The sequence below is a fragment of the Pteronotus mesoamericanus genome, unplaced genomic scaffold (assembly GCF_021234165.1).
Source record: "Pteronotus mesoamericanus isolate MK-2021 breed Mesoamerican mustached bat unplaced genomic scaffold, CSHL_Meso_final scaffold_507, whole genome shotgun sequence".
NCBI classification, from domain to species: Eukaryota; Metazoa; Chordata; class Mammalia; order Chiroptera; family Mormoopidae; genus Pteronotus; species Pteronotus mesoamericanus.
The window spans coordinates 11265065-11288780 of NW_026555319.1; the positions used below are offsets into that span (position 1 = coordinate 11265065).

The 23716-nt window shown below is 57.5% G+C and overlaps 1 protein-coding gene across 5 annotated transcripts; it reads left to right on the forward strand.

Moving 5' to 3' along the window:
- Nucleotides 1-1091: 1091 nt before the first annotated feature.
- On the forward strand, nt 1092-20071 carry TRPV4 (transient receptor potential cation channel subfamily V member 4). 5 transcript variants are annotated; one of them, XM_054594350.1, is made up of 16 exons: nt 1122-1200; nt 1300-1504; nt 2991-3163; nt 7033-7185; nt 7927-8067; nt 8624-8922; nt 10338-10517; nt 11931-12089; nt 12330-12422; nt 12735-12808; nt 13542-13707; nt 13944-14010; nt 16306-16622; nt 17847-17974; nt 19326-19447; nt 19914-20071. In XM_054594350.1, exons 1-16 carry the CDS (start codon nt 1122-1124, stop codon nt 20069-20071), a joined length of 2514 nt encoding a protein of 837 aa, XP_054450325.1. The 5 variants fall into 5 exon arrangements, with proteins under 5 accessions (XP_054450329.1, XP_054450325.1, XP_054450327.1 ...); XM_054594354.1 differs by having other exon boundaries at nt 1092-1504; XM_054594352.1 differs by lacking the exon at nt 10338-10517 and having other exon boundaries at nt 1122-1504.
- The last annotated feature ends 3645 nt before the right edge of the window (nt 20072-23716 follow it).

Here is a 23716-nt window from a genome sequence, read left to right on the forward strand (position 1 = left end):
CCGATACGATAGGGAATATTGGCTCTATTCCCTTTGCTGGACTGCACATCCCACGACTACTGATCTGTACTTTAAGAAGGATTAAGACCCCTTTCCTTTTTTCACTCAGCCCCCCAGCCCTGCCTGGCCTCTGGCGTCCGTGTCAAATGTTCTGTGTCTGTGAGTGTGACTGTCCCTCTTGAAGCTCCAGCTTCCTCCTCTGAGAAATGGGAACAAGTAATACCTTCGTCACAAGGTGGTTTGTCCATGTGACACTCTCCTAGGTGTCAGGGATGCAGGAGTGAGCCGGGCAGATGCAGCCTGGGAATTAACTGACCCCATAAACAAATGGTCAGGGTGGACTTCCCAGAGGACAGGACAGTTGAGCTGGGAACACAGACGGGTGGGAGGTGACCAGGCAAGGAGGGCGGGGGAGGGACATCACTGGGCATGGGAGGTGGCATTTGTGCAGAGGCAGGGACGGGGGTGGGGTGGGGTGGCTGGAACGGCAGCCTTGGCACCTTGCTTCCCTGCCCTGGAAAACCGGGCTCAGAGTGACGGTGCCCGGGGAGGAAGGTGAGGACCGCTGGGCTCGCTGCCGAGGACACAGCGGGTTCGCACACATTTCCTGCGCGCCTACCGTGCCCACGCTTGCGGTTATGTTTTGCAGGTGCTTCCTGGGTGGCAGGCGCTGTGCCTTGAATCCCCATTTTACAGGTAGAAAAACCAAGGCTGCGGAACGTTGACGTGCCCATCGTCACGCAGCTGCTAACTGTGCGGGGCTCTGGGCCGGTGGGGCCGGTCTGGGGTGAGCCGCAGCTCCGGGTGCGGGGGCCGAGGCCGACTCGGACCCTTCCTCCACTAGCTCGCGCCCGGGGCAGCCGGACCTGAGGCCGACCGGCGTTTCCAGGTCCCTGAAAGAGGCTCCTGTTGCCGCTCCTGCCTGGGGCTGGCGGCCAACCACATCTGGGAGTGGCCACCCCCACCCCTGTCATTACAACGGCGGCTTTGAAGCAGCTGGCAGCAGGGCTGTTTGCCCACGTGGGAGGGGGCTTCCTGGAGCCCCCACACTGGCCTGGCTCCGCCTGACTCTGCTCCCATTCCCTCGCAGGCCCAGCAGTGCAGACGGGTCCAGGGTCGGCATGGCGGATCCCAACGAAAGCCCCCGCACGGGACCTGGGGAGGCAGCTGAGCCCCCCGGAGATGAGAGCGGCACCTCTGGTGGGGAGGCTTTCCCCCTCTCTTCACTGGCCAACCTGTTTGAGGGGGAGGATGGGTCCCCCTTGCCCTCCCTGGATGCTGGTCGCCCCACTGGTACAAGCGACGGGCGACCAAACCTGCGCATGAAGTTCCAGGGCGCCTTCCGCAAGGGGGTGCCCAACCCCATCGATCTGCTGGAGTCCACCCTGTACGAGTCCTCAGTGGTCCCCGGGCCCAAGAAGGCACCCATGGATTCTCTCTTTGACTACGGCACCTATCGTCACCACCCCAGTGACAACAAGCGGTGGAGGCGGAAGATCATGGAGTGAGTACTGCTGGGTACCTGGTCAGTGGTCTCCTCCTCTTTATTGAATCCGTCTACCCATCCATCCATCCATCCATCCATCCATCCCTTCATCCACCCACCCACCTGTCCATCCTTCCATATAGTTCTCTGTTCATCCATCCATCCATCCATCCATCCATCCACTCTCTACTTATCCATTCATCCAACTACCTGTCCAGCCACTTATCCAATCCATCTGTCTATCATTCAAATATCTCTTTGCCCCTCTATTTGTCTGTCATCTATTTATCCAGCCCCTTACTCATACAGTCAACCTTCCATTCATCCACCACTCACTCACCCATCATCCACCCTCTCATCTGCTCACTGTTTCTATTCATCCAGTTGGTTATCTGTCCAACTCTTCATCATTCATTCATTCATTTCATTTCTAATATTTTTTCTAACTTCTCTCTCTCCCCTCCCTTTTCTTCCCTCCCTCCCTTCCTCCTCCCTCCCTTCCTTCCTGCCTCCCTTCCTTTTCCTTCCTTCTGCCAATTCATTCACCCAGCTATTTGTTTATCCATTTGTTCATTCACTCATTCATTTGCTCACTGACTCACTCCTATTTTCATTTGTTCTCCCATCCATCCATCCATCCATCCATCCACCTTCTGCTGGCACACACCCCAGCAGATAGCTGGGGGCAAGCGTGTTGTTGTCGTTTCATATTTTGGCTCAAAGGTCAGAGTTCAGGAGCTGATAAAATGGGGGCTGCTCAGGTGCCATGAGGGGCCATACCGGTGTCTGTGTTCCCATCATCAGGACAGCGCCTCTTTTTCCTTCCCTGGCACCTGCCCCTGGAGGGTTCTTTGGCGAGAGCCTTCTGCGCCCCTACAACCACCGCCCCCGCCCCCCCCCCCAGCCTGCCCTGGCATCAGTCTCCGCCCCCCGTCCTGCGTTCCTCCTCTCTCTGCTTCCCCACTTCTCCCTCCAAGGCTGCCGGTCTTCCTTACTGCACCTCTCTCTGCACCGGGAACACAGTGGGTGCTAAATGACAATTGCAGGATCAGCGAATATTTACTGTGCACCTCTGTGCCTGACCCCATTTTTCTCAAATGTTTGTTGACTGAATAAGTTAATGAGTAAATGAATGGGTGAATAAAGGAGGGAGTTGCTTTACCTTTAGTTTGGTGTTCCCCTTTTATTTTCTCACCGTGTTCGTCTCCTTCAGTCTCTACCTCAGTAAGTATTCAATAATTGACAAATGGAAGGGTGGATAGATGGACGGACGGACGGACGGACAGGCAGACTTCTGAGTTTCTGTCTGTCTGTCTGTCTTCACCCAGAACACAGCAGATACTAGGTAGAGTGTGTTGGATAAAACATTCTTTTGTGCCTCTCCTCTCAGTCTGTCCCTGGGGCTCCGGCTGTTCCCCCCGCCCCCCCCCCCGCAACCAAGGGATGGTGGGCGGGGGTGGGGCAGGGGACAAGTCCTCTCATCACCCTGCCTTCCCCACTCCAGGAAGCAGCCTCAGAGCCCGAAAGCTCCTGCGCCCCAGCCGCCCCCCATCCTCAAAGTCTTCAACCGGCCCATCCTCTTCGACATCGTGTCCCGGGGCTCCACCGCCGGCCTGGATGGGCTGCTCCCCTACTTGCTAACGCACAAGAAGCGCCTGACTGATGAGGAGTTCCGGGGTGAGCCACCGGGTGGGATGGCGGGCCGGGCAGCCAACGGTGGAGCAGGCTGGTGTGGGGGGCCCCTTTTTCCCTTGGCATCTTCCCCCGGGTCCGTGGGCTGCCCTGGTTGGAAAGAGCACTGGACAGGGAGCCTGGCCCTGTGTGTCTTCACCACGTTACTTAACCTCTCTGGGCCTTTGCTCTCTTTATCCGCTCATTTATTCGGCCTTTATTTAAGAACTTGTCAGTGTAGCAGGTGAGCAGCGTTCGCCTACCTGGGTTCACATCCCCCCTCTACCACTTAAGGGCAGTAAGGCTTCTGAGCCTCCACTTCCTCATCTGTGACCTGGGAAACAATGACAGCCTCACCCTGCCCCTAAGCAGGCGAACTCCAGTGCTGAGCCCCAGGCAGCTGGGTTTTGGGGGAGCACCTGCTCCCTCGGAGGGGGCTCTGGGCTAGGGTGGGGCACCGGGCCAGTTCTGCTTCGGCCCAGCCCTGTCCCACCTAGCCTCTGGCTTCCCTCCCCAGCCGAAGGCCTGGTCACCCCTGCCCCAGGACCCTCACCCAGCATGCTCACCCTCCGGCCCTGCCCAGGGTGCAGATACCTTGGCTCTAGCCCCCTCCACTGCCCAGGCTTTTCCTGTAAACCCAGGAAGGTGGCCTGTGGTCTGCTCAACCCCTCAGCCACCTGCTCTGTGCCTGACCCCAGGGGAGCCCTAATGCACAGGCCAGAGGATCCCACAGTCAATACAAAGTGTCAGGAATACAGCACCTGCTACAGAGGAGCGTCTGCCTCAGGAGGGCGGGCCAGGGTCTACGGCTTGGGGCCGTCGAGGCGTCAGGGAGGTCAGAAGGGACCATTCTGAGGCTCCAGGTACTTTATATAAATTAAGTGCCAAAGCAGGGTGACCGAACCTGTGGTCTATTGTGTGCCTTCCTCATGCTGATTCTCAGAACACCAAAACAATAAATGCAGTACCCTTGAGTCGCTCAGAAATGTAGAAATTTAAGATTCATAAGTTACCATAATTATAAAAAATAACCATTCATGGTGCGGGCCAGGCGCCGTTGCTTTGTATGGGGCTCGCGCTTAGAGCTGTGGGAGAGTGGGGGTCCCCTCTGCCCTCAGGGCAAATAACCCCACTGGGGGCAGCCCACCAAAGGGCCATGGCCAGATGGCCCTGCTGGCTCCCCAGTTCCTCGGGCTGGAAGTGGGAGCCTTGGGGCAGAGCGAATGCCTGCAAAATGGGCCCTGAGGGCTGATGCCCCAGCAGCACCATGGCAGGGAGCCAGGCTCCTTCCTGGCTCCTGAGCGGGGCCCCAGCCTGGGCCGGGAGCCCCAGGCCAGCATGTCTGTGCTTGAGCATGGGTGGGGGTTCTAAGTAGGTGGGGGTCCCTGAAATTGTAGAGAATGGTGCGTGTGTAGAGGGGGCTTACTGCGAGGCCTGTTAATTAAACTTCAGGGCCCCTTCTTGCTCTGGCCCCTCCTAAGGCTCTGGATATGATTTTGAACTTGAAATTGTGTTTGTTTTCATAAATAAGACCTCCCCTGTCTATAAGTCTCAGGCCCCACCACACCTGGATCCGCCTGTCCCTGTTTTTCCAGCCAGAGGCTCAGGAGCTGGTCTTTGACTCCTCCCTACCCCCCAACGCTGAGGTTTGACAATCTGCTTAACGCCCTGCTCCAGCAGGCCCACCCTCCCCTGTGCGCAGAGCCACTTCGCCACCTGGTGGTCATGTCCTGGAACTGTGTTTTCCTCCCATCCCAGACCTGGGGCTGGCAGCCCCCCAACCCCACTGTAGCCTAAGTCTGGGGGTGTGGAAGCCCAAACCCAGGGTCTAGTTCCGTGCCCTACACTCTGTATTACCTGTGGTTTGGAATTACCTGTGATGGCCAGCTCACCTGTCATTGAATGTGTATTAACTTATTGGTCACCTACCATGTGTTAGGTGCTGCATTCAGCAGAGGGTGAACTGCAGTGAGTGAAGCAGATAGGACCCTGTCCTCAAATTGCTCACAGTCCTCCTAAGAGAGACAGGCATTGATCAAGCAATCACAGAAATAAACAAACAGTGTGATGTGTGTCAACAAGAGACTATATTGAAGGATTTAACCTAGTTGGGAAAATCTAGGAGAGCTTCCTGGAGGAGGGGACACTTGAGCTGAGTATCAATGAGTTGCAGTTAACCAGGGGAAAATAGGAGGGACTAGGTGAGGCTGAAGGGATAGGATGTGCAAAGGCCCTGTGGCTCACTGTGATCAAAATTATACTTGGCGTGACCACTCCAGCTGCTAGGTGGAGTGTGGGTTGAAAGAGAGGCTTGTAGAAACCAGGCAGGTGCCTTGGGCAGTGAGAAAGACAGTAGCTGGGCCCCGGTGGTGGCAGTGGGGATGGACAGCGGTGGAGGGACTGGAGACACAGGTGAAAGCAATAAGACAGGCGGGGGGGCGGATGCGGGGAAGAAGGGAGGACAAGGATGAGAGATGCAGAGGTTTCTGTCTGGCTGGGGACACCGTCTTCTGAGACAGATGCAGGCTGGGGGCCTGGGAGGGATCTTGGGGAGGGGAAAGTGATGGGGTCTGGAGAGCTGTGAACTGCTTAACAATGAGGAGACAATTAGAGAACAGTGGCCGCCTCCCTCTCCCTGGAGAACAGTGTGGGTGTGTCTGGACAGAGTTCCCCTGGGCCTCGGCCAGCACTGCACTGGGGCAGCCCCCTCCCACTTAGGCAGATGGGGAACTGGAGTCCGGTGTTCATTCAAGACACTGTTACTTGGTGTCGGCTCTGGCCTGGGCGCCAGGGTGCAGTGCGGGGCAGCCGGGAATGAGGCTGTCCAGTCGCCTCGCTCCGGGGGGCACTGGGGCTGCACTGAGGCCTCCGCGAGTCTCCCCGTTCTCCCCACTGATTCCCAGCATCTCGGGTGAGGCTCCTGAGGTGCCCCCTGTGGAAAAATAACCTCAACAGTAACATTTATGGAGGATTTCTATCTGCCTGGCTCTGGGCTCATCCACAAACATCTGCTAGCTCATCGATTTCCCTGTGTGGCCTCAATTTAGCTAGAAAGGACACTCAGGGAGCAAAGCCAGACTGGGAACCCCAGGGCGCCTGGCTCCACACCTGCATCTCCCACCCCTGACCCCATTCCTGCATCGGCTGGTGCCGAGCCCCTGGTACAAGGTGGCCACGTGCAGGATTCACAGGGGCGTTCTCTTCTCATTGGCTCATTCTTCTAAGGTATAAATCAACTCATAATCATAACAATTAGTACAAGGGAAAGAAAATTGCAAAGGGACATTAGCAAGTGTTAGTGGCAGGTGTTAAGGATCCATTAGTACCAGAGACTGACTTTATGAGAGAGATTGGACAATGGGAAGAGTCGCTGCTTACGGTGTTATTACTGCCGCGTCTGTGTATCTGCCATGGCCGGCAGCCCACGCTTCGGGGAACCTTGCGCCTGCTCCTATTTAGATTTGAATCTAAGTTCGAATAGGTGGGCAGAGACGACCTGCTGCGCCTGGCTTTTAGAGGCTCAGAGCCCTCGTTACTATATTGAAGGCTCTGGGAAACCCCTGGGGGAAGGCATTATGGTTGGCTTCGTTTCACCCAGCATTTCCCCCATCTATTTGATTTTTAAACTTTCCTTCCAATCTGCTTTGGTGCATACCAACTTCTCCAGGCTGTGGCTCCCCCCACTTTAAAGAACCTCAGCCCCTGAGTTTATTTGACCCCCTCAGCTGCATGCGGGGCAGGTTGGGAACAGTTTCAAAGAGGAGGTATGACAGAGTCAGGAACTCCGGTCCCCTGGCAAGTGCCCTGTCCCCCGCTGCCTGGGAGTCCCGGGCCACAGGCCAAGGACCCCTCATCCTGTACGTCTGTCTCCGCAGAGCCGTCCACGGGAAAGACCTGCCTGCCCAAGGCCCTGCTGAACTTGAGCAACGGGCGAAACGACACCATCCCCTTGCTCCTGGACATCGCTGAGCGCACAGGCAACACGCGCGAGTTCATCAACTTGCCCTTCCGGGACATCTACTACCGAGGTGAGGCCCTGGGCCCGCTGAGAGGGATGATGCGACCTCTCCTACTTGTGACCTCTGAGAGCTTTGGACTGGGTCCCAAGTGCCGGCATGTACCTAGAAACTGATTGTCAAATGAATGAATGAGTGAATGAATGATCGAACTCTGATGTTCCATATTCACAATTAAAGGTGCCAAGATTCTGAGAGGCACTGAGCCTAATGGTCCATGAACTTGGAATTCCGGACCTGAGATGCTCTGGATCCAGACACACTAAAGCTCTATGATAGTTCTAGAAGCTGCCGGTGCTAAGAGGCAGAGGTGCCACGGGTCCCAGCTCCTAGGTCTAAATTCTGGGATTTTGTGAGTCAGGCTTGACCTTTCAGGTTCCCGGATAGGAGGATTCCAATTCTATGAATTCTATAAACCAAGCCTAAAATCCGCGGAGTCCATGATGCTGTGTTTCCTCTAAAGCCCCTTGTGAGTCTGAAAGTTCCCCCGTCTGGGAACCTGCAAGCTGGGGGCCCTTTGAGCCTAAACTTCTGCTCGCACGATGCAGGAGATCTAGGGCCTGTGCGCCAGAGATGCCACACCCGGGGACCGTCTGTCTGAAGGTCCATTGCTGCCCTTTGTGGGCACAACCAGCGAAGGCTCTGCCTGCAGCTCCCGCCTGAGTTCCACACTCTGCACCCTACCCCCTTCGAGACAGGCCTGGCCTCTGCTTTGCCGGCGCCCTGGGTGACTGTCCCCCACTCCCTCTCCAGGCCAGACTGCCCTGCACATCGCCATCGAACGCCGCTGCAAACACTACGTGGAGCTCCTTGTGGCCCAGGGAGCCGACGTTCACGCTCAGGCCCGGGGTCGCTTCTTCCAGCCCAAGGACGAGGGGGGCTACTTCTACTTTGGTGAGGAGGCCCGGTGGGGGCTGGGAAGTACACAGTATCTCCCCAGCCCTGACCCCTCCCCAAATACCCAGGCTCAGAGGGCGCCCTGGACACAGGCCATGTGTTGGCCTTGGTCATTGAGGTCTTGCCTTTGAGGGTGGAGCGTCGCCTCACTTTCCTGAGCCTCAGCTTCCCCATCTGCCCAAAGGGGATCATGGGGGGTCAGCACCCCACACCTTTTCAGGTGCACCCTTTTGTCCCATGCACGCTGGGACCAACGGCCAGAGAGCAGGGCCCAAACGTCATCAGCACCACATCCCATTTGGACCAGTGAAAGATTCTGAATATCACTCCTGCCTATAGGCACCTGTTGTATGGGGTTCAGGGACAAAATCTTTCACAGCCTCCAAATGGCATGGCCACACCCCATCTTCCCAGCATCACCCACAGAAATGTGAGGCCGCCGCAGGACACGGTCCCACTGGCTGTTGTCTGTCCCCTGACTATCTGCAGGCAAAGTCTCACCCTGGGCCCCCTCACTGACGGGCCCCCACCCCCTCTCCACCTTGGCCCACAGGCGAGCTGCCCCTGTCGCTGGCTGCCTGTACCAACCAGCCTCACATTGTCAACTACCTGACGGAGAACCCACACAAGAAGGCGGACATGCGGCGGCAGGACTCCCGTGGCAACACCGTGCTGCACGCGCTGGTGGCCATCGCGGACAACACTCGTGAGAACACCAAGTTCGTCACCAAGATGTATGACCTCCTGCTGCTCAAGTGTGCCCGCCTCTTCCCTGACAGCAACCTGGAGGCTGTGCTCAACAACGACGGCCTCTCGCCCCTCATGATGGCTGCCAAGACAGGCAAGATTGGGGTGAGTGCAGGGCGGGGGGCACAGGTGGCCCGCCCACTCCTATTCCCCGGCACACAGGAACACGCACATGCACGCACATGCCTGCTGGCATGCGTGACCATTGGTATGCGTAATGCTCTCTCGTCATGCTGATCCCCGCGTGCAGATGCCCCAGCTCCAGAGCCCGCTGTGGCTCCCTGTTGTTTGGCCAAACTACCTGACTTCGTCCCAGAGCCTCTCTCCTTATCCTGCCCTACCAGAGGCTCACCCCCCACCCCTACTCCCACAAGCCGGGCTGTGCCCCTCACAGAAACCTGAGTCTCAGCGCTGCAGCCCTGCCGGACCCCCGCTGGGTCGTGGGCAGCCAGGTCCTCCCCGTCTCTGGGCCTCGTGGCGCAGGGCGCAGGGCAGGGGGCCTCAGCTCGGCATGGCTGGCCTTTGGGGCTGGGTGGTCCGGGGGCGCCTGGCTGTCCTGCGCGCTGTGGGATGTCTTGTGTGCATCCCTGGCCGTAACCTGCGAGATGCTAGGAGCTGCCCCTCCACCACTGTGACAACCAGAAACGCCCAGACATGGCTGAACTGTGTGCTGGGGACGTGCTTGCCCTGGCTGAGAACAGAGCTGGGAGCGCTCTGGAGGCCCTGGGTCCAGGGCCTGGCTCTGCCACTTCCCAGCACGTGGCCTTGGGCTTCTCACCTCCTCTCTCTGAGCCTTAGTGTCCTCACCTGTAAAATGGGGGCAGTAACAGTGCCTTGAGGTGCATTGTTGTTCTGTCCGCTGGATGAGGTGACCTACCTAAAGCTCTTAGTGTGGCGCCTGGGAGGAGTAGCAAGTGCTCAATAAAAGGAAGGGGTCAGTATTACTCTATTAAAAATACAGCAAAAAGCACTGCAATTGCAATTTATACCCGTGTTGAGGAGGTGGAAAAGGCCAGGTTTAAATTCGGACTGTGTCCTACCAAACCGCGTGGCCTTGGGCAACTCCCGCCCCTCTCTGTTCCTCAGTTTCCCTGTGTGTAGGCCCATGAGAGTAGGGGTGGTCACAGGAAGGGCTGGCATGAGAATTACTAGAATTAACATAGTAGCAAGACTGACTAATTACAGTTTTCATTACATAAAGGTGATAGGCGTGACAATTCAGACTTCTGAGGCTAGCCTGCGTTCAGTCTGGCTTCGGCTGTGCTTGTGTGGCTGCAGGGAACACCCTTCTTTTCTCTGAGCCTTCGTTTGCTCACCTGTCAAGCCAGGCAGTGAGGGTGAGGATTAGCCAAGATGATGTGAGGAAAGGGCCTGGCACACAGCGCATGCTCGGGAGATACTTTCCTTTCCCCTTATCCTGCTCTCTGGGGATGAGCCGTCTGATGGGCTGCACCCAGCCCCGGGGGTCCTCCCAATACTGCCCCTCTCCAGAACCCCTGCCCTGCCCTTCCCCTATGCAGGTCTTTCAGCACATCATCCGTCGGGAGGTGACAGATGAGGACACCAGACACCTGTCCCGCAAGTTCAAGGACTGGGCCTATGGCCCCGTGTATTCCTCGCTCTACGACCTCTCCTCCCTGGACACATGTGGGGAAGAGGCTTCTGTGCTGGAGATCCTGGTCTACAACAGCAAGATCGAGGTGGGCGCCAGGCCAGGGGCAGGCCCGGGGAAGGAGGGGCGTGGCTGAGAGCAGGGAAGGTGACCCTGGGCACCCCGCATCAGTGGGTCTGGGGGCTTGAGTGCAAAAGTGCTGACAAAATGCTCAGAATGGCTCAGAATGGCGTCTGGCACTGGGCGGAGATTGAGGGGATTCCGAGGGCGGGGCTTCGGGGCGGGGCTTCGGGGCGGGGCTTCGGGGCCGGGCAGGACTGGGGTCAGGGTTCTGCTTCTGTGACTTCCACGCTGCTGTGTGACTCAGGACAGGCCACTCAGCCTCTCAGGGCTGAGGATAAGGATAGTGCCTGTCCCATAGGGCTGCTGGGAGGACCAAATGAGTTAATTTTAGAACAGCCCGGCACAGGGTAAACTGTTATGAATAGAGTGATACTCATTACAATTCTATTCATTATATGTCAGCTATTATCATTAGTAGTTGTTATATGAAGTTTTGAACACTTTTTTTTCCCCACTTAGCAGTATTTTGTGAATATCGTTCTGCATCATTAAATATTCTTCTGGACTATCATTGCTGCGTTTAAATGTACCACATGCTAATGAACCATGCCTCTATTCTTGGTCGTTTGGGCTTGTTTCTGCCTTTAACTATCAGGAATAACTCTGCAGCACATCTCTTTTGTGGCTGTGTTGTCACACAGCTCCGTGGTTATAAAGAAACGCAAGTCACTGGCGGGGGCAGGCGCTATGCACGTGGGGCGGAAGGCGCGGGGGCCTGGGCGCGGATGCCCCCCTCCCAGCCCTGGCTCTGCCCAGCTCCGACAGATGCCCCTTCTTGTTGGCGCTCACTTTCCTCGTTTTGAAATTAGTGACTGACTTGGTGTTGATCAAGGGTGGCAAGAGGTTGAGCATTTCTGGTGCAAACTGATTGACTGGTAGCTTCTGCCTAGGGAACTGTGTAGAGAACTACTGTGCAGGACTCAATTAGTGATGCCTGCCCTGGGTTCAGAGTCGGGAAACTATGGTTAGTGAAGTATTTGTCATCCTTGGGCTGATTTTCCCAGGCTTGCTTCCTGGGTTAGACATTCCGAGGTTGAAGCCCAGGGGTTTTTATTTTTGGCAAAGCTCCATGGCTGATTTTGCTGCCAGCAGCTCGGGACCACCCCTGGGACCAGGGACCATGGGGATGCTTTCCAGCCCTGGGTTCTATGACTAGAACAGGCTGGAAAGTTGGGGCAGGACTGGGCAGAGCCTCACTCGCTAAGCCCAGGAAGCAGGGGCTGATCCTGATTCCCCCTCCATTCCCTCGTGAATCCTTGAGTATCGCTGAAGAGTGGGCTAGGAGGAGAAAGTGTTCTTGGGGCAGAGGGTGGGGGTGGTGTGCTGGAGTCAGCCTGTCCCCTGGGAAGGTGGCCCCTGACCACGCTGTCTCCCCTAGAACCGCCATGAGATGCTGGCTGTGGAACCCATCAACGAACTGCTGCGTGACAAGTGGCGCAAGTTCGGGGCTGTGTCCTTCTACATCAACGTGGTCTCCTATTTGTGCGCCATGATCATCTTCACCCTTACTGCCTACTACCAGCCGCTGGAGGGCACTGTGAGTGACTGTGAGCTGGGCAGGGGCTGGGACGCACGAGTCCCCTGAGGGAGGAACTGGAGGAGGCTTAGGAACAGGATGGGGAGGTGCCTCCCCAACCTCCATGGTGGGGGTGGGGCAGATGGAGAAGGAGGGAGGAGGCTCCCAGGACCCAGACGTTGGGGACGTGGAGGGAACATCCGGGTCTGGGGCCAGATGTTGGAGGGGCTGGGTGAGGACCTGCCTGTCCCCGTCCCCCAGCCGCCATACCCTTACCGCACCACGGTGGACTACCTGAGGCTGGCCGGGGAGATCATCACGCTCTTCACCGGGGTCCTGTTCTTTTTCACCAATGTGAGTGCTTGGCCCCCAAACGGGCTGCCCACCCTCCTCCTCCCCTTCCTGCACCTCTGTAGCCCCCTGCTCCACCTCTCGCTTCTTTCTCCTCCCCTTCCTCCTTTTATCTCCCCCTTCTCTTCTTTTGCCTCCTTCTCCAGCCCTGTACGCTCTTCTGCTCTTTCCTCTTCTCCCAACAGAAACGAGTCCATCGGCGTCGGCTTTTCTCTGTACCACGCCCCGCCCCCCCATTCTCTCCCTGCCTCCCCACCCCGCCCCTCTGCACCCCTGCAGCTCCACCCCGTTCTCCTGCCTCCTCCCCGCCTCCAGATCAAAGACTTGTTCATGAAGAAATGCCCTGGAGTGAACTCTCTCTTCATCGATGGCTCCTTCCAGCTACTCTAGTGAGTAGAGGCTACAGGCTGGCAGCTCCGGGGAGAGGAAGGTGGGGTTGGGCTGGGACGTCATCCAGATGGGGGTGTGCATGTGTGACCCTATTAGGAATCTGTTCCTCCAGCTGGGCATCTGTAGCCTAAAGTCAGGGCAAGGCCAATCAATGTTAAGCAATAGCATCTTTTGATTAAAGCAAGATTCTGGTTGCTAGAGAGTTACCATGCACACCATGGATAGAAATAATTTAACCTCTTATGGTGGTGATTGATTGCTACTGTCTGCCTGGAGTGCCGTGCTGAGAAGAGCCTTGAGGCCCGGCTGTGCGGCTGTGCGTAGTGGGGAAGGGTGCTGTGGTTGATGGGTGATGTCTGCCTAGGGCCCAGCAGTGGTTACTGTGTGTGTGCTACATCTTTTCCCTTTCCCTTAGTGTTAGAGAAGAGTACAGCTCCCTTAGCCACAAAATCTCCATGGAACACCTCCGAATCTTCCTCTAGCAGCTCCGAAGGGCATCACTTAGGGGTCTGGCAGGGCCTCGGGATCATTTCCCACACAGTCATTGTCAATTAACTGAGCGTCCTGGGTAACAGAAGCTGGGGAGCCCAGGGAATCCACTTTGTTTCTCTTCTGGGTTTCCAGAGGGTACCGGGATGTCAGTGCCCAGAGGGTTTAGGGCGCGTCTCCCCCTTCAGGGCCTCACTGTCCCTTCTCCCCTCTGGCCCCCCTCGCGGCCTCTGCTGCCTGTAGCTTCATCTACTCCGTGCTGGTGATCGTCTCGGCCGCCCTCTACCTGGCGGGCGTGGAGGCCTACCTGGCTGTCATGGTCTTTGCCTTGGTCCTGGGCTGGATGAATGCGCTTTACTTCACGCGTGGGCTGAAACTAACGGGGACTTACAGCATCATGATCCAGAAGGTATGGGGTGGGGGACCCACTGCACTGCCCGCCCTGGAGGGAGCCGCGCACGCCGTGCGCATATCTTATATGTGCAGACAGTGCCGCTGGGCACGGGGAGGGGGCGGCCGGCAGGGCCTGGGCAGTGGGGCGGGGGACAGGAGTGCCACTGGACAGAGGATTCAGGATGGAAGCGTTGGGAAGGCGAGAAGCCACGTGTCTTATCTTTGCCTCCATCATCCCGCTGGGTTCTATAGATCCTCTTCAAGGACCTGTTCCGCTTCCTGCTGGTCTACTTGCTCTTCATGATCGGCTATGCCTCAGGTGAGCCTGGGTGCCTGCGGGCATAAGGGGGGAGGTGTGAGGACCAGAACAGCAGCCGCGGTGTGTGGGGGGAAACAGCCGTGGTGTGTGGGGGGAAACAGCCGGCATTTGCACTGGGTTAAGTCCTTCCCCTCTCTGCCTCCTTTAATTCTCCCAAAACACCTGCAAGGTAAGTGCCTTTATTATGTCCCTTGACAGGTGAGGAAACTGAGGCTCAGAAAGATTAAATGTCTTGCACAAGTTCAAAAGCTAGGAAGTAGTTAAACTGACATTATTAGCTATTATTGCAAAAGAAGCCACCTAAAACTCAGTGGCTTGAAACAACCACCATTTATTCATTGCTCACAAGTCCACGGGTCACCTGGGCAGTGTGCTGACCTGGACCAGGTCTGGCTGATCTCGACAGGCTCTGGTGTCTGCCTTCGGAGGTGGGTTGGCTGCCGGCCGACTGGTCTTGCCAGGATGGCCTCCGTTGGGGGTACTTTGCTCTCTTCCCTGTGGTCCCTCATCCCCCAGCCAGAGTTTGGGCTTGGGCACATGGTGGTCTGAGGGGTCTCAGGATGTGAGCGGAGATGTTCAAGGTCACTTCCTGGCACGACATCACTTCTGCCCCACTCTACGGACCAGAGCACGTCTCAAGGTCAACCTTGGTGCAGAGGGTGGGGAAATAGACTAGACTTGTTGATAGAAGGAGCAGCGAAGTCACATCGAAGGGGTGTGGATACAGGGGAGAGTGAATTTTAGTAATGAATCTGTCAGCCCAGGGCTTTTCTGAGCTCGATACTGGCTCCCTCCCATGAGCTTTCTTTGTCGTGTCCTGATGCCATTGCGGCACAGGCTATGGGGGCGGGACCAGCGATGGGGAAATGGATCCCGCCCCGGGATGGTCCCTAAAGGGTGGGTGATCTGCCATTCAGTGCCCAGCGTGCAAAAACGAGAGGCCAACTCAGGCTTCCCCGGCACATTGGCATCTGAAGAGGTTGGCCTGGGGGCCTCAGTGAAGCGGGAGACAGATGGGAGCGATATTTTAACCCAGATGGTGCCGAGGCTCTGCGTGCGTTATGTGGGTGAACCAGAGCTGCCACCTTAGCCGGGGGGAGAGGGACAGGGTACAGCTGCCCCCTCCCAGTGATGGGACTTGGAAAAACTAGACAGCGTGTCCAGGGTTCCACAGAGGTTTGGGATTCAGGTCAAGCCCAGCCCTACTGCAGCCCTAATCGCAGAAGCTGAGGCTGAGGCCTAGGGGCTCAAGGAGCAACTTCATGGGCAGCTTGGTCCAGGGCTTCTCCTGCCTGGGACACTGGATCCCTGGCCTGAGACCGACCTAACACAAACATACCATAGGCTCCCGTTTTGTGCCCATGGCAGACATTGCTAATGGATCACAGAACTGTTTTTCTGATGAGTCCAAAGTCTTGGAATCCTTTTCAACACTCCTTTCAGTAGCCACCAAACAGCTGAATAGCGTTAGCGTGCGAGGAGACACCTTGCTGCTGTGACCCCAGGATGAAGGCACCCTGACATTCTGTGTCCCACTGACCGAAGGCGCTGGGCCCCCTCCTGCTTTCCGCCCTGGATGGTGCAGGGGCAGTTGTCGCTGCTAAACTGTGTTGGAAAGGACTCTGAAGCTTCTTCGTATGGGCTCAGTGGGGAGGCTGAGCCCCTGCTCAGTGTGAGACGTCTGGAGGGGTCAGGGCCTTAGTGGGCACGGCCTCAGGGCCAGTCGGGGTGAGTGCCTTATTTCCGCTCTTCCTCCGTGAGTGGGTGTGGGCCAGGAAATGGGAGTGTGCAGGGCAGTTTGCCTAGGAGCGCGGCGTCCCAGGCTCCCAAGACCTCTGGAGATGATAGGTTAGATGAGGCTCAGCCGTGGCACCGTGGATACTGGGGGCCAGATTACTCCCTACGGTGGGGCTGTCCTGTGCGTGGTGGGGTGCTTAGCAGCATCTGCCAAGTAGCTGCCGGTAGCATTTTCCTCCAGTTGTGACAACCACAAGCGTCTCAAGACATTGCCAGATGTCCCCCGGGGTAGGGGGGAAGTTGCCCCAGGCTGAGGACCACCTGACCCGATCCTGGGAATCTCTTCCTTGTCGTAAGAGTTCATAGGAAAAGCAGTGCTTTAGGTTCAGGAAGACCCAGTTCGACCCTTGGCTCGGCTTACGTGCCGGGTTAACCTGGGCCGGTGTGGGGCTCCCCTGTCCCCAAGCCCCAGGTCTCCCCTCCATCAACTGGGAGTGATTCTCCCACCTCTCGGCTGGTGTCTCACACAGTGAATGCCCTGCCCCGTCCCTCCCACAGCCCTGGTGTCCCTGCTGAACCCTTGCGCCAACATGAAGGAGTGCAACGAGGACCTCACCAACTGCACGGTGCCCACGTACCCCTCGTGCCGCGACAGCAACACCTTCAGCACCTTCCTCCTGGACCTCTTCAAGCTGACCATCGGCATGGGCGACCTGGAGATGCTGAGCAGCACCAAGTACCCCGTGGTGTTCATCATCCTGCTGGTCACCTACATCATCCTCACCTTCGTGCTGCTCCTCAACATGCTCATCGCCCTGATGGGCGAGACGGTGGGCCAGGTCTCCAAGGAGAGCAAGCACATCTGGAAGCTGCAGGTGAGGCCCCGGGACCCCCATCCGCACCCCGCCAGTGACTCTTCTCCTTCCGAGACGGGAGCTCTGACCCACCGCCCTCCTCTGCCTTCCGCTCTGAGCGAGCCACACCATCTCCTGCCTCCGCTTCCCTGTCTGTAAACTGGGCATCGAGGCTGCTGCCTACTCCCCAGAGCCCCCTGCTGCGTTTCTGGTGGCTTCTCACCTGCCCACCAGCAGTGGTCTCAGGCCCGCCTTGTGGTCCAGTTCGCAGGACATAGTCAGCCTCCCCCGGCACCGCTGCGTGAGTGCTGTGGGCACAGGGAGAGCTCCAAGGGCGTCAGCATGCCAGCAGGGGTCTACGCCGAGACATGCAGAAGACAGTGTGGCTGTGGCCTTCTTGGCATGGAGTGGGGGTGGGGCTGCTGCTTTGCTGCCCAAAGGTCTCTGTGCAACACTGGGAAGCAGAGGCCTGGGCCCACCGCCTGCCTGGACCGCGCACAGCTGGTGGACCTGGGCTTTCACACTAAATGGGGCCTTTCCAAGGCACAGGCATGAGCACCCACATGTACCTTGACTTGGTACATTTCAAGGAAATGGTGCAGTGAGAAAAAGAAACCCCAAGGCCACCCTCCCAAATCTGGTCTCAGGGAAGCATCCGGACCTGCTCTGAAGCTTTATCCATGCTGCTTGCTTCCCGGGGCCTCCGTTCCCCCCCGGCGTGTAACTCATGAGATGCAAGCGGGCAGCCTGGGGGCTGGATTTGACCAGCAAAGATTTATTTATTTTTCTGTATCACCGTATTTTTTAAAATTGAATGCAACATTTTAATATTAAGAGGGTTCCTATAAAAATCCAGGTTTCTGTCCTTTCTTGAGAAGTTGGAAGCTGGCAAGGCAGGCCCACACTGCTGCCTGGCCCCGCTCGGTGGATGGGAGGCTTCTTTTACAGGGGGCCCTGGTTTGCCCCGGTTCCCGCCCCTCCCTAGTGCCTGCTGACACTGAGGGGCGACTGCTGTGCCTGAGTTGTAGGACCTGGGCTGTGGCCTTTCTCACCTGATCCTGCTTCGCTCACTTACTCTGCTGGGCCCCGTGGGTACCGGCGTTTACAACCGTTTCCCGGGTCAGTGGGAGCAGGAAAGCCCATTTCTCTGCCCGCCCCGGCCCGTCGCATCCTTTCTGCCACTAGGGCAGCAGGCGTGGGCTGGGCGAGGCTCACCCAAGGCCTGGCCACGCCCCCTCCCCGCAGTGGGCCACCACCATCCTGGACATCGAGCGCTCCTTCCCCGTGTTCCTGAGGAAGGCCTTCCGCTCCGGCGAGATGGTGACTGTGGGCAAGAGCTCGGATGGCACCCCAGACCGCAGGTGGTGCTTCAGGTGAGGTGGGCAGGTGGCAGGACGGAACCCTCCTGCTGGATGGGGCCTCCTTATGTGTCCTTCCCACAGCAGCTTCTCGAGCCACTGGGGCCGTGATGGTCCTGACTAAGGTCAGTTCTCCTGGCTGATCTCGGGCAGTTGGTTCGTTTCTCAGGCCAGCTGTGCAGATCGGACAGGTTAGGGCTTGAGCCGGTGCCCAGTGCTGGTCGGGACACCCACTTGGGAGTGGGCGTTGCTGCTCCTCTGTCCCTTGATGCGGAAGCAGGGACTTGGAGGCAGCTTCATCTCAGGGCATCACACGCTGTATTGGCAAAACACTGGGGGGGGGGGCGGGGCTTTGGTGCTTCAGCTGAAAGGAGGAAAGAGAAGGATCGGCAGTGTCCAGGGCTTGGTGCGTTACCCAGGTGCACAGGGAATGCCCGCTTCTTAGGGGAGCCCCGGGATCAATCTTTTCTTGGAAGCTGAAGCACTCTGCACAGTGGCAGCCAGGAGGGGTGCGGTCGTGCCTGGAGTCAGGCAAATACAGCTTCCTCATCTGTGAAGTGGGCACCCTAGCAGCGCCCTGCTCACAGGCCGGCTGGTTGATCCCGGTCACTTTGAACTCCAAATTCAGATCCCGACTAATTGATCGGCTTTGTGACCTTGGGCAGCTTAACACGCCTCAGTTCCCTCATCTGTAAAATGGGAACAGTGACTGTATCTTCCTTGCTGAGTCCGGACACATAGCGATTGCTCCAGAAATGGAGGTTGAATAAAAATGACCAAAATCATTTTAAAAAGGAAAAGTTACGTTGAGCCACATGGGGCTTATGAGGCTATAAGCTGACTTTCCAAGGGGTCCCACAAATAAGAGGTAAGAGTGTGCAGATGAGTGGATACATCTAAATTGGAACAGCCCTACAGTGGAACATGGCTCAGTCATGAAAAGGAATGAAGTACCGGCACACGCCACAATGTGGACCGACCTCAGGGTCGTGCTAAGGGAAAGCAGCCGGACCTAAAGACCACATGCTCTATGATTCCACTCACGTGAAATGTCCAGAATCGGTGGATTCGTAGAGGCAGAAAGTAGAATCGAGGTAACTAGGAGCTGGCGGAGGGGACCTGGGCTACATAATTTCCATTTGGGGTGAGAAAAGTTTTGGAGTTAGAGAGCAGCGATGGTTACACAACCTTGGGAATACATTTAATGCACTGAATTGTGTACTTTAAAATGGTTAAAGTGGCCAATGTTATGTGTATCTCACCAGAATAAAAACGAGGAGGGCGTGCAGGGAGGCCGCCTGGGGGTGGGGCAGGGGCCCCTCGCAGCAGGGGCTCCCCTGACCTCCCTCCGCTGTGGCCCCGCCAGGGTGGACGAGGTGAACTGGTCTCACTGGAACCAGAACCTGGGCATCATCAATGAGGACCCGGGCAAGAACGAGAGCTACCAGTATTACGGCTTCTCGCACACCATGGGCCGCCTCCGGAGGGGTGAGCGGAGGAGCGGGGAGTTGGGGAGGGCATGGAGCAGGGGCCCTGGGCCACGCTCACTGACTAGCTTTGCGGAGTCCTGTCCCCTTCCTGAGACTTAGCGTTCCCGTCTGTGGAATGGCAGGGGCGGGGCGGGGCGGGGGGACACGAACTGACCGCTGAGTCTCCTTTGCTGCTCGTGAACGCCCCGCGCACCTCACGGCCGCGGCACTGAGTGCCAGAGCCGCGGCGCGGGGTACACGGCGCTCAGGCAGGCGCACGTGGCTTGAATTCTGATTGTCCCACTTACTCTTGTGTGCTCCTGGCCAAGCACCTTGACCTCCCTGAGTCCCAGCTGCCACCTCTGTTAAAGAGGGGTACCAAGACCTGCCCCCTTAGATCACTGTGGAGCGCCTGATAGGCAGCAGGCGCTTCAGGGACGCACGCGCCCTCCCGCCCGCCCTCACTTCGGCCGTGCTCGCTGCAGATCGCTGGTCCTCCGTGGTGCCGCGCGTGGTGGAACTGAACAAAAACTCGAACCCAGACGAGGTGGTGGTGCCTTTGGACAACGTGGGGAACCCCAGCTATGACGGCCACAAGCAGAACTACCCCCCCAAGTGGAGGACTGATGACGCCCCCCTCTAGGGGCTGCGGGCAGGGGCGCGGTCTCCCGCCTGCAGCCCAGCCGCCCCCCCCGCCCCCGCACCCCGTTTCTGGTCCACCTGCATTTCAGTCTCACCGTCCGCCCCGTTGACCCCTAGAGGTGAGGGCCAGGCGGAGATGCCAGCTCGGCCCCAGGACCCTCTGGTCCCCAGGCTGCTGCCCCCAGCTCTGCCTCCCTGCCTGGCACAGGGCTCCTGGCCACCGGTCTCACTCCCATGGAGTCACATAAGCCAATGCCAGGGACTTTTCGCCCACAGGGGCTCCCCTTGCCTCTCCGTTATTTATTTGCTCTGCTCAGGAAAGCATCGTGACCCCCACCCCCCACGGAACCTGGCAGTGGCCTCAGGACCTCGTTTCAGGTGCAGCGCAGGCCCAGCCCCTGCCCCGCGCTGCGCCCTGGGCTACACGCAGCACCGCGTGCGGCCGCCAGGTGGCCTCGCGGGCGGCCAGGGCCTCGGGGTGGGCCGCGCCTTCGTGCCTTCTGCAGGGGGTCTGGGGTTTGTTGGTGCTCAATAAATGTTCATTCACTGATGGTGGCCGTGGCAGGGACGATGGTGGGGGGAGTGGTAACAGGCGCGGGAGGACAGCAGGGAGAGGGGAGAGCTAAGAACTGCCTGTGGGGGGGTGATGGCTGGGGGCTGGACAGGTGGTTGCCGTGGCCTGAGCGATGGGGGTGATGAGCAGTGATGGGGGAGGCAGAGGAGAAGGGAGTGGGGGAGAGGCACGCTGCTGGGGGAGAGCCATGCTGGTGGAGGTGATGGCCATGCTAGTTGAGGGACAGCGATGCTGGTAAGGGGAGAGCAATGCCCACTAGAGGACAGCGATGCTGGTGGAGGGTCGTGGGGCGCTGGTGGGGGTCGGAGAGCTGCTGGGTGGGGGCGAAGCAAAGGTGAGGCAACAGCTGTGGAGATGGGGGAGCCACCAAGTGTCCGCAGCGGGTGACGGCAAAGATGTGGTGGCCATAGGACCGCGGTGGCCGCGGCGGAGGTGAGAGGCCTGGGGGCTGTGGGGTAGGGATGGTTGACTCGCTTCCCTCTCAGGGCAGGCGCTCAGGCCGGGTCACCGCCACTGCCGATCAAGCCCGCAGCCTGGGCAGCACGAGGAGAGGCGCCCCCACACGCCCGCGCCTGCGGCTCTCCCCGGGAGCAGGGGGACCTGCAGCCAGCTGCAGCGTCCCTGTGACCCTCAGTTCCCCGGGCCGGGCTCGGGGCTGGGGCCTTGGTCCCCGCCGCAGCTTCAGCTGAGAAGGCGGTGGGCCTCAGGGCCTGGCCCGGGGCAGTCACAGAGCGTCGAGCACAGCGCGTGGGATCGGCACCCTCTCTCCACATGTGGCAGCGGTCCCGCTGCCTCTCTGGGCCCCCGTCCGTCAGGAGGAGGAGAATCAATGATGGGGCATGTGAGTCTCTTCAGCTCTTTGAGAAGAAAGAATTATCTTCCATCAAGAGTGTCTAGGGGGTTCTCCATGTTTCCCTAGGACCTGCTCTCCCCACTTTCTGTGTTGCCTTCCAGGGGCTGATGGTTTTTTCTTGTGGTCCGTGGGTGGCCCAGCTTTTCACAAGGCTACAAGGCTCATTCCAATCCAATGCATGGAGAGAGGGACCCTCACCCAGCATTCCCAAAGGGGGTGTTGTCCTAACAGCCACCTGATTTGATGGACTTGGGTCACGTCATGTGTGAGCCAATCCCATGGCCAGGGAATGGGGTGCCCTTCTTGGCTGAGCCAAGCCTCCTGGGTAACTGTGGGTAGGTCATAAACTCAGCCTCCGTTTCCTCACCTGAAAAATAGGGCACTGCTTCTGTAAAGATATAGTGACTCCCTGCACTTCCCAAAGAAGAGAGGATTGTGGTATGGTGCTCATACACTTACGTGTTTGGGGCAGCAGGTAACAGAACATGCACACTGGCACAAAGGGTGAGGGATAGTTACTGTCTGGGCAGCAAGTCTCCTGTCGGGGAGGGTGTTAAGGCTGGGCGGCAGTCTCTGGGACCCATGAGGGGCCCTGCTGTGCATCCATTCGTCAGGCGCTGTGCTAGGCACTGCCCACACAGGCGTGCTTTTCCTCACTGGCGTCCTCAAGCGCGCAGGATGTCACCGCTGTGCTTGGCAGGGCTCAGACCCAGATCCAGCCACAGCCATAGCCACAGGAAGGACAGATTATTCTATGTCTCTGGTTATGAGGCCGGGAACTTTTCCCCAGTCCCCCAGCTGACCTCCCCCAAGTTGTGACATTAGCCAGCTTTGGGTCATGTGTCCCATGCTCCAGCCAATCAGCAGGCAGGAAGCCGCAGGTGGCCTAAAGAAGCCGAGGGCACCATGGAGGTAGGGAGCTCCCCTGGCCAGGTCTGGGGTTCTGTGGGAAAGGAGAATCGAGGGACTTGTGTAGCATCTGCTAGAGCTGCCACCCTCCATGCCATCTTCCCAGTGGGAAGTGCACAGTATGGTCACCGAGAATGGCTGTGGTTCCTTCTGGGGCTGAGCCAAGGGCGCTTCTCTAGGGGTTACGGGATGGGCGTACCCACAAAATCTAAACATCGTCTCAACTCAAGGGGACCACATACCTTACTGAGGTGCATAGTTCATTCATTTGAAAAAAATTATATAATTGTTGGCTATGAATTTTCCTCTGAGTACATTTTTATCTAAACACATAGTAACTTTTTCAACTGTGATTTTCTAAATATTTGGTGGGTTGGGTATTGATTCTTTAAAACTTAAAAGCTCATTGGGGGCAATTTACAATGTTTTCAAGGGGTTGCAGTTTTCTGTTTGGCCCAGTAAGGTCTTAAAGATGATCTTTCCCAGTGTCCTTCAGAGCGTGGGACACACACTGGCGGTATGCCACCATATTTTCAGGGGACACATTGGATACAGAATCACTTAAAGAAAAACGTAGCACCTTTTCAGTTCTCTGCCCCTCCTCACTTATTACAAAGTCTCAGTTTGATGCTTCTGTGTTTTTAATGCCTTCCAATAGCTGCTAATCTCTCTAATAGAGAGAAGCCTGAGGCTCAGCACCCCTGAACGGCAGAGTTAGAGCCAGGGATGGCGGTGGCTTCCCTGAGACCCCAGAGTCCAAGAGTAGGGAGGGGCAGCTCCTGAGGAGGGTCGGCATGTTGGTACCTGTGCCAGCGGCCCCAATTCCTGACTCTTCCCTTTCTTCATGCCTTTGCTGTGTAACTTTGTGGTGTCGTCCAACTGTGGGCTTGGCCATGTGACTTACTTTTAACCAATGGGATGTTAGCAGACATGCCTAGCCCCGCCCCCCCAAAGGAGGCTGAGAGATACTTGGAGCACAGCTCTGTCTCCCAGGCAAGCCTAGCTGAGGTCAGAGGCATAAGCAAGAACTGGCTTTGCATGACACTGGGTTTCTGTGACAAAAAAAAAATGTACAGGCATCAATTTTGTGGCAATAATGGATACAGACTCTCGAAGTAATAATAAATAGAGCCTGGGCGGGCCAAAAATTGAATGTCCGCTGCTCTCCACGTTGGAGACCAAGAGACTGAGGCTCAGAGAAGTGTAAATTCTTACCCTGGACCCCTGGCTGGTAAGTGGTGGAGGTGGGATTTGAACCCAGGGATTCTGTCCTCAGAGTCCATCATTTAAAACACTGACCCCTGAGGGAT

Coding starts and splice junctions, on each gene's coding strand:
- TRPV4 (XM_054594354.1), top strand. CDS start 1,122: ATGGCGGATCCCAACGAAAGCCCCCGCACGGGACCTGGGGAGGCAGCT. Junction 12,090..12,329: donor ACCAGCCGCTGGAGGGCACT/GTGAGTGACTGT, acceptor CCCGTCCCCCAG/CCGCCATACCCTTACCGCAC. Junction 12,809..13,541: donor GGCTCCTTCCAGCTACTCTA/GTGAGTAGAGGC, acceptor TGCTGCCTGTAG/CTTCATCTACTCCGTGCTGG.